Source organism: Triticum aestivum, chromosome 2D (assembly GCF_018294505.1).
Source record: "Triticum aestivum cultivar Chinese Spring chromosome 2D, IWGSC CS RefSeq v2.1, whole genome shotgun sequence".
In the NCBI taxonomy this organism is placed as follows: Eukaryota; Viridiplantae; Streptophyta; class Magnoliopsida; order Poales; family Poaceae; genus Triticum; species Triticum aestivum.
The window spans coordinates 628,528,102-628,538,659 of record NC_057799.1 but is presented as its reverse complement, the minus strand read 5'-3'; the positions used below and the strand labels follow the sequence as shown (position 1 = coordinate 628,538,659).

The 10,558-nt window shown below is 46.7% G+C and overlaps 1 protein-coding gene across 1 annotated transcript; it reads right to left on the bottom strand.

The window, feature by feature from the left end:
* Nucleotides 1-423: 423 nt before the first annotated feature.
* Nucleotides 424-3,157, bottom strand: LOC123055133 (helicase SWR1). Its single transcript, XM_044479072.1, has 3 exons — nt 1,933-3,157; nt 1,317-1,543; nt 424-1,226 (listed from the first exon to the last, which is right to left on the bottom strand). The coding sequence occupies exons 1-3, from the start codon at nt 2,837-2,839 to the stop codon at nt 525-527; spliced, it is 1,836 nt and encodes a 611-aa protein (XP_044335007.1). The 5' UTR covers nt 2,840-3,157; the 3' UTR covers nt 424-524.
* Nucleotides 3,158-10,558: the final 7,401 nt, after the last annotated feature.

The following is a 10,558-nucleotide window of genomic DNA, read 5'->3' as shown; positions in this document are numbered from 1 at the left end:
CTTCAATGCTCGCCCGCAAAGAAGAGTTCTCCATTTGAAAGAGAATTTTTTTAAAGAAACCCAACATCATCAACGGCGCAACAAATCAGGCCTAACCCTTATAGTGAGGGAAGCAGCTCCTGTGACGTGGGGCCACCAACGTGTGGGCTCGGATCCACATGCCGGTGTGCCAACGGTACGTCAGGGGAGCCGTGTCCTCTAGCACGACCTGCGTATCACACGGCTACCAGAATCAAACGGTGGTATCCACGAGTACAGAAGGAGAAAATGACATTATGGCACATAACGAAATATCATGCTACTAGATTTAGGTGCAGCAATTAGCATCAAATCAAGGGTCCTTGATTTCTCTTGATTTGATGCGTATGTACAGCCTCCCGCCGTGTAGCGTAGTATTGCCATCCTAAAATTAACAGATATATATGTCTTACAACATGGAAATAACTTTATATATTGGCTTACATATAGTCAGACCGACCATTGTCAACTTAAATCAACAAACCACCATTTGAAGAAGATAGCCCCTAGTTGAAAAAAGAGGGTTTCATAGGTGGACACGGTGCAAAAGGATCCACACATCCATTCATCAAGATATGCTCTTCATCTTCAACAAGGAGGGACCAAGCAATGGTAAACTCCACCTTGAAGCCGCCAAGCTCACATACATGTTGACTTGTGTTGTATGTTTTGGGTACGACAAATACAAGTCCTTGTGCAGCGATGTCTCCAGTCGGTGTGTATGCTTGAATAAGAACTTTTAGCTTTCCACGGAATTCTACGGATAGAACTTGCCTTGACAGATTCAGATAACCACCTTTAACTGCACACTTTCTTCCAGCTTTTGAATCAAGCAATACAATTTTCCTTGACTTGGACACATTGACTTCTTCAATCTCACACTCAGAAAATGTGTAGCAAACAACTCGGACTCCATATTGAAAAGGCGTTAACTTCTCATCAACAACATGAACACCAAAGATAGTGGCTTGAACCGAACGTTTAAGTTGCTGAGAACATAACTCTAGTGTGCAAAAGGTTTTTTCAATGATGCTAGTTCGGAAACCGTCACGAGAATGGCCAACATCACCATCACATAAAAAGGCATCCCTCACCAATGCTCTGTCTTCAGACGCCGTTTTGCCCTTTATTATTAACTGGATTTCAATGTCAACGGGTTCCTCAGACACAATTGCACGAATTGGGCCGGTCAAATGCAAAAAAGGATCCTGCAAGCATATGATCGTCATAATTTGCCATTGACTAATAAACAAAGGTCGTCCCGCAAGAAATGAATGCAAGAAGAATAGTTTACATACCGCTTCATTGAGGACTTGGCAGTCATCCCTTGGACAAAGGAAGATGGGATTGCGACGCCCATCCACAGCATCTCGGGCGGCAACCACACCATATACTTTCAGTGGCAATTTGAAGTATTTCAAGTCAGTAACTTTGATAGAACAGATCTGCATAGTCCTTGGGAGGACAGCGTCTACTGGCTCGAATCCCGGTGTACAGTGTGTAAAGAGCATGGGACTCAACAAAGCTGCATGCAGCAACACCCAGTTAAGTATATGGAAGTAAGAAAATGAAGATCCAATGCGACTACTCTTTGCTTGCAATCATTGTGCAAACAAAAAAAACGAGTATCAATGTTTCAGGGTGGTTTACGCACGCGTTTAATCCTCTAGACTGATTGCAGAGTGTTATTTGGAAGGATCTGCTGAAAGATACAACATACATAGTGCATATAATAATTGTCACTGGTGAGCAAGAAACTTATAATAGTCGCACAAACTCAAACATTAGTAACTAACAGGGCTTTGATATGTAACTACTTTTCCCTTTTAAACAATGAATGGCATAGCAATTTTGACGTTGAGCACTGGACAGATTAATTATGGAGGAAGAAGAAAAGCATGCATGTTTACTCACTCAGGTCTTCGAAGCTGTTGGCACCTTGGCGACACTCCCAGTCCCTACGGAAGCGAGCAAAAGCCTCCTCCTCATACTCCCCAGCCTCGCTGATCACCGCTTCAGCCTCGATATCTTTGGCCTCCAAGCCTCTGTCCGTTGCCATAGTGACTAATCTGCCTCCGGCGACCACCGCTTGTCCGTTGATTTCCCTCTCCTCCAAGGTCCTCTCCTGCTCCTGTTTCTTGTCCGAGCTCCTCACCTCCTGGCCCTGTTGGAGGAATCTCTTCTGTTCCTCTTTCTCTTTGCGTGCTCTCTCTATCATTTGTTCCCTCGACACCCTCACCGCAATTTCTGAGACGAAATTGTTGATGCTGTCTGTGATCCACTGCAATCTATTTAGCCTTTTGACCAAGGACAGCATTTGATTTTCCGGCTCTTCGTCTGGAACCATCTTCAGAAGTTCTAGTACCAGGTCGCTGATCTGGTCGCACAAGAAGGATACCTGAACAGTCATGCGTAATTCCTCGTCGTCCTCCTCTTCCTCCTCCTCCTCTTCTTCTTCTTCTTCCTCTACCTCCTCATCTTCCTCCTCATCCTCCTCCTCCAGCTCCAGCTCATCCTCCTCTTCCTCTTCCTCTTCCTCTTCCTCTTCCTCTTCCATCGGCGATTGGTGTAACATATGAAAAAATTCTTGGAAGATGTTGCGCGCCGAATCGGCGATCATCTCCTCCATGGACCTCATCTTGTCTTGGGAGAGTAGAGTGGCAAGGAACCTCTCCTTGCCATCGGGCCCAAGCTCCTTCTCGGCCAACTCGTCCACCTTCCTCTGTATCTCCTGCCTCGCAATCAGATAGGCCGTTAAGCCGCTGCTTGCTCTTTTCCGCATCACTGCGTAAGCCGGCGAACTTGGCGGTCGGGGCCCCATCTCCGTATCAACTTCCCCGGCCTTTTCTCTCAGTCTAACTCGCCGCCGCCGCCGCCGCCGCTCTGTTCTTTAGGGGAAGGAAGGGGAAAATAAAGCAGGCAGGGTTTCTAAGATCGGGGCGGACGATGGGGGTGTTTTGTTCCCTCGGGCTATCTCCTCACTGCTTGGTTGGGCCGGATAGAAGTGGGGCCCGTTAAATAGTCCAAGTTTGCACACGACACACGCTCACGGGTAATAACCTCGATTTCCACTTCCCTCAACAACAAAAAACCTCGATTTCCACTGAAAATGAAACGCCTGTCTAAAGAAACCTAGAAATAAAAGGGAATCGCCGCGATTGATCGCCAAAGCCGTAGGAGGTATCGATCTGTCTTATATATTGGGGTGCTGTACCGGGGGGCGTACAGAGCAACTCAGACTACGAATCGGTGTGCTACTACTCAATCCAGCTACAACTCGGACGTAATTAAAAAAGGTCCTCCGTATCGGCAATGGAGCTGTACCTCGTCCCGAACTGCAACTGCTCGCGCTTGATCCAAACTCGCCACTCCTTTCCTTCACCAATCGCCTCCCCTTCCGACTTCCGTCCCCGTCCTCGCCTCTTTTCTACCGCAGCCACGGTTTGAACAATACGTAACAGAGTCTAGTATCCTAGTTTATACTCCCTACGTCCCATAATATAAGGACGCCGATAACTGCCACACGTGTGGGCTGTAAGGTTTAGCGCCGCACGATTCGTTCGGCAACGACGCTTGACAGCCCGCACACCCCGTGCGGGCGCAGCTGCCAGCGCCCGAACGATCGGGCAGCCACATATGTGGCCCGCACATCACCGTGCGGCAGCAAATGCCAAAGCCCGCACGTTGTCAACTGTCCCAAAAACGCCTGCCCGCAAAACTCCCCTAACCCCTCCTCCAACTCCTTCGTCTACCTCTGCCCCTGCTCGTCTCGTTCACCTCCGCTGATCTGCACCCAAATCGCCATGGCAACAAGGTCGGCTACGCCAAAATCGTAGACCAAGAACACGTCAACGAACCCGTTTTTTCTATGTACGTCCCGCAGTTGTCGCCCTCACTCTGTCGTCCCTACACTCTCATCCCGCATCTCAGTAGGTTTGAAAATTTGGGATCTGGCGAATTGCCATGCCTAACGCACGAATTGAGATCGAAGGGGTGACTGCTGTCTCTAAAAGCCAGAATTGTCACCCGAATTCATCCAGAATTCTCCCAGATCTGCTGGGATGTATGGCAGTTGGGTGTGTTGGTAGATATGGGAGAGATGGGAAAATTAGTTGCCGTTTTGCATCACCTAATCTTCAATGTGGTTCCAACACAGTAGTTGCCAACTAGTGAAATTCAAGTGGATTGCTCTGGGAGAAACACTGGGCATGTATCCGAATGGGGAAAAAAATAGTTGCCGCCTTGGACCACAAGATTTGCCATGTGGTTCCAACAGTATTTGCCTCATTAGTCTGGATGAATTTGCCATCAGGCAGCCAATTGCCACCCAAAATCAGTTTGACATGTGAAAATCATATGCTACATTTTTTGTGATGCTCATTGAAGATAGGATATGCAAGGTAGAATGCAAACTAACACAACATGTGTTTGTTCGTTATGCATCTAGGTTTTGTGGACTAACAAAAAGGAAGGATGGAACTAGGCGAAGGTTCAAATCCTTGGTTTTTCAGACAGCCGCAATCAACGCCATGAGATGCGTACAACAACCTCATTTCATGGGGGCCATTGCTACCTCTACTGCAAGAATACAGAGACATGTGGGCGTTTCCGTATCGAGCAAAAAGGATAGTTTGCCATGTTTGAAGACAAAATAATGGCAAACGTATGATGTTCGTTCTACACATTTGCAGGGAATTATAGTTTGCCATCAGAGGTCCCATGGCAAAAACTGCGCCCAGAGTAAATGCGAGTGCCTCACAATCAGGACAACAGCATCGGGACGAAAAGAGATCAAGGTAAATTATGAAGAAAAAACATATTATGAACCAGGGAAACTTACTAAAAAATGACATTTGCAGCAACTGCGTGTAACGCATGGCAATAGCTAACAATAGGAGACCTGCCATCAACGTATTATGCAGGTGAGAATAAAAATGGAGAAAGTAAATGGTTAATGAATGCATTTGCCATCCCAAGGCAACAACAGCTGCCATGAATGGTCGAGGGACAAAAATAACTTGTGTATTCAGAATGAACTGCCATGTGGTGATGGTCTAGCAGTTGCCAAGCTATGGCAAATTCAATTGCCATGATGTGGTACCTACATTTGCCATGTTGTGGTACCTACATTTGCCATGCTGTGGTACCTACATTTGCCATCATGTTTCACTGCTCTTGCCATCATGTGGCAACTGCAGTTACCATCATTGATCGTGTTTCAGTTGCCACCACTGGTTATAAGAACTTGCCATGTATGCATAATTACAGTTGCCATGTTGTGATAACTACAGTTGCCATCATATTTGCAGGGATACTGCCATTATGTGGCAACTGCAGTCTCCATTACTGATGAAATGTGTAGTTGCCATAACTGCTTACTTGCAGTTCCCATGCAAGCATAACTACATTTGCCATGATGAAATAACAGCTACAATTTCCATGCAGGAGGTTCAACTTTAGACACAAACAACGAAAAATGCTTGTGCTACGTACACCTCAGATCACCCAGGAGGGGCGCTACAAGATCTGGTCAACCACCCTATGTGGGTTGGAGATGCAATTATTTGGCAAAGAAAAGAAAAACCAACCTCCTTCGCAGGTTTATTGGCACCAGCCACAACGTTCCGTGGGGGTGGGTCCACAAAGTCATCGTCATCGTCGTCCTGACGGATGCGAACCATTATGCTGTAACAGACGGCAAATACACATTAGTGGGTACTCATAAAACAGGGTACATTTCCCGTGAGCACTAGCAAAAGGTCTACCAAATTGATAATTTTCATCATCGCAGTGAAAATTGCCATGGTTCAAAAGATGACAAACAAGGCTTAAGTATGAACATTTGCAAAAATGAACTGCATAGATGCCATATGTTACAAAAACAGAATGGCAACCACAAAGGTGGGGATATATGTTATTGTTTGTCGACAAACCCCATGGCAACTAATGTACTGTAATCAGATATTGAGTTGCCATCTGTTAGGGAACCAGAATGGCAACAAATTAAACAGACACACTCAAATATCATGTTGTCGTATGATGACAAACACCATGGCAACTAATTTAACTTGGGACAAAGATTGACTTGCCACCAGTACACACACAGACAAACATGCAGTTGCCATTCTGGTAGGTAAACAGAACGGTAAACATATAGTGATGGCAATGTTCAGATACCAGTTGTCATGTGTCGACGAACACCACATCAACTAGTTTAAAATGAAAATGAACTACATAGTTGCCATATGTTACAAAAAACAGAATGGCAACCACAAAAGGTGGGTATCTTTTATTGTTTGCCATGTCCTGACAAACGCCATGGCAGCTAATGTACTAAAATCACCTATTGAGTTGCCATCTGTTAGGAAAACAGAATGGCAGCAAAGTAAACAGACACGCTCGAATATCCAGTTTGTTGGAAATATGCCCTAGAGGCAATAATAAATGGTTATTATTATATTTCTTTGTTCATGATAATTGTCTATTATTCATGCTATAATTGTATTGTCCGGAAATCGTAATACATGTGTGAATACATAAACCACAACGTGTCCCTAGTAAGCCTCTAGTTGACTAGCTCGTTGATCAACAGATAGTCATGGTTTCCTGACTATGGACATTGGATGCCATTGATAACGGGATCACATCATTAGGAGAATGATGTGATGGACAAGACCCAATCCTAAGCATAGCATAAAAGATCGTGTAGTTTCGTTTGCTAGAGCTTTTCCAATGTCAAGTATCTTTTCCTTAGACCATGAGATCGTGCAACTCCCAGATACCGTAGGAGTGCTTTGGGTGTGCCAAACGTCACAACGTAACTGGGTGACTATAAAGGTGCACTACGGGTATCTCCGAAAGTGTCTGTTGGGTTGGCACGGATCGAGACTGGGATTTGTCACTCCGTGTGACGGAGAGGTATCTCTGGGCCCACTCGGTAATGCATCATCATAATGAGCTCAATGTGACTAAGGCGTTAGTCACGGGATCATGCATTGCGGTACGAGTAAAGAGACTTGCCGGTAACGAGATTGAACAAGGTATTGGGATACCGACGATCGAATCTCGGGCAAGTAACATACCGATTGACAAAGGGAATTGCATACGGATTGATTGAATCCTCGACACCGTGGTTCATCCGATGAGATCATCGTGGAACATGTGGGAGCCAACATGGGTATCCAGATCCCGCTGTTGGTTATTGACCGGAGAGGCGTCTCGGTCATGTCTGCATGTCTCCCGAACCCGTAGGGTCTACACACTTAAGGTCCGGTGACGCTAGGGTTGTAGAGATATATGTATGCGGAAATACGAAAGTTGTTCGGAGTCCCGGATGAGATCCCGGACGTCATGAGAGGTTCCGGAATGGTCCGGAGGTGAAGAATTATATATAGGAAGTCAAGTTTCGGCCACCGGGAAAGTTTCGGGGGTTACCGGTATTGTACCGGGACCACCGAAAGGGTCCCGGGGGTCCACCGGGTGGGGCCACCTATCCCGGAGGGCCCCGTGGGCTGAAAGTGGAAGGGAACCAGCCCTTAGTGGGCTGGGGCGCCCCCCTTGGGCCTCCCCCCATGCGCCTCGGGTTGGGAACCCTAGGGGGGAGCTTCCCCCTTGCCTTGGGGGGCAAGGCAACCCCTTCCCCCCTTGGCCGCCGCCCCCCCTTGGAGATCCCATCTCCCAGGGCTGGCACACCCCCCCCCCAGGGGCCTATATAAAGGGGGGAGGGAGGGCAGCAACCTACAGCCTTGGGCGCCTCCCTCCTCCCCTGCAACACCTCTCTCTCTCTCGCAGAAGCTCGGCGAAGCCCTGCCGGAGACCCGCTACATCCACCACCACGCCGTCGTGCTGTTGGATCTCCATCAACCTCTCCTTCCCCCTTGCTGGATCAAGAAGGAGGAGACGTCGCTGCACCGTACGTGTGTTGAACGCGGAGGTGCCGTCCGTTCGGCACTCGGTCATCGGTGATTTGGATCACGGCGAGTACGACTCCGTCATCCACGTTCATTGGAACGCTTCCGCTCGCGATCTACAAGGGTATGTAGATGCACTCCTTTCCCCTCGTTGCTAGTATACTCCATAGATGCATCTTGGTGAGCGTAGGAAAATTTTAAAATTATGCTACGATTCCCAACAGTGGCATCATGAGCCAGGTCTATGCGTAGTTACTATGCACGAGTAGAACACAAAGCAGTTGTGGGCGTTGAGTTTGCCAATTCTTCTTGCCGCTACTAGTCTTTTCTTGTTTCGGCGGCATTGTAGGATGAAGCGGCCCGGACCGACCTTACACGTACACTTACGTGAGACAGGTTCCACCGACTGACATGCACTAGATGCATAAGGTGGCTAGCGGGTGTCTGTCTCTCCTACTTTAGTCGGAACGGATTCGATGAAAAGGGTCCTTATGAAGGGTAAATAGAAATTGGCAAATCACGTTGTGGTCATACGTAGGTAAGAAAACGTTCTTGCTAGAAACCTACAAACCACGTAAAAAAACTTGCAACAACAATTAGAGGACGTCTAACTTGTTTTTGCAGCAAGTGCTATGTGATATGATATGGCCAGAAGATGTGATGAATGATATATGTGATGTATGAGATAGATCATATTCTTGTAATAGGAATCACGACTTGCATGTCGATGAGTATGACAACCGGCAGGAGCCATAGGAGTTGTCTTTATTATTTTGCATGACCTGCGTGTCATTGAATAACGCCATGTAAATTACTTTACTTTGTTGCTAAACGGGTTAGCCATAGAAGTAGAAGTAATCGTTGGCGTGACGACTTCATGAAGACACAATGATGGAGATCATGATGATGGAGATCATGGTGTCATGCCGGTGACAAAGATGATCATGGTGCCCCGAAGATGGAGATCAAAGGAGCATGATGATATTGGCCATATCATGTCACTATTTGATTGCATGTGATGTTTATCATGTTTTTGCATCTTATTTGCTTAGAACGACGGTAGCAAGTAGGATGATCCCTTATAATAATTTCAAGAAAGTGTTCACCCTAACTGTGCACCGTTGCAAAGGTTCGTTGTTTCGAAGCACCACATGATGATCGGGTGTGATAGATTCTAACGTTCGAATACAACGGGTGTTGACGAGCCTAGCATGTACAGACATGGCCTCGGAACACACGCAATACACTTAGGTTGACTTGACGAGCCTAGCATGTACAGACATGGCCTCGGAACACGGAGGACCGAAAGGTCGAGCATGAGTCGTATAGAAGATACGATCAACATGAAGATGTTCACCGATCTTGACTAGTCCGTCTCACGTGATGATCGGACACGGCCTAGTTAAACTCGGATCATGTTTCACTTAGATGACTAGAGGGATGTCTATCTGAGTGGGAGTTCATTAAATAATTTGATTAGATGAACTCAATTATCATGAACTTAGTCTAAAATATTTACACTATGTCTTGTAGATCAAATGGCCCACGTTGTCCTCAATTTCAACGCGTTCCTAGAGAAAACCAAGCTGAAAGATGATGGCAGCAACTATACGGACTGGGTCCGGAACCTGAGGATCATCCTCATAGCAGCCAAGAAAGATTATGTCTTAGAAGCACCGCTAGGTGAAGCACCAATCCCAGAGAACCAAGACGTTATGAACGCTTGGCAGCAGTGTGCTGATGATTACTCCCTCGTTCAGTGCGGCATGCTTTACAGCTTAGAACCGGGTCTCCAAAAGCGTTTTGAGAAACATGGAGCATATGAGATGTTCGAGGAGCTGAAAATGGTTTTCCAAGCTCATGCCCGGGTCGAGAGATATGAAGTCTCCGACAAGTTCTTCAGCTGTAAAATGGAGGAGAACGGTTCTGTTAGTGAGCACATACTCAGAATGTCTGGGTTGCATAACCGCTTGTCTCAGCTGGGAGTTAATCTCCCGGATGACGCGGTCATTGACAGAATCCTCCAGTCGCTTCCACCAAGCTACAAGAGCTTTGTGATGAACTTCAATATGCAGGGGATGGAAAAGACCATTCCTGAGGTATATTCAATGCTGAAATCAGCGGAGGTGGAAATCAGAAAAGAACATCAAGTGTTGATGGTGAATAAAACCACTAAGTTCAAGAAGGGCAAGGGTAAGAAGAACTTCAAGAAGGACGGCAAGGGAGTTGCCACGCCCGGTAAACCAGTTACTGGGAAGAAGTCAAAGAATGGACCCAAGCCCGAGACTGAGTGCTTTTATTGCAAGGAAAGTGGTCACTGGAAGCGGAACTGCCTCAAATACTTAGCGGACAAGAAGAAGGCCGGCAACACCAAAGGTATATGTGATATACAAGTAATTGATGTGTACCTTACCAATACTCGTAGTAGCTCCTGGGTATTTGATACCGGTGCGGTTGCTCATATTTGTAACTCAAAACAAGAACTATGGAATAAACGGAGACTGGCAAAGGACGAGGTGACGATGCGCGTCGGGAATGGTTCCAAGGTCGATGTGATCGCCGTCGGCACGCTACCTCTGCATCTACCCACGGGATTAGTTTTAAACCTCAATAATTGTTATTTAGTGCCA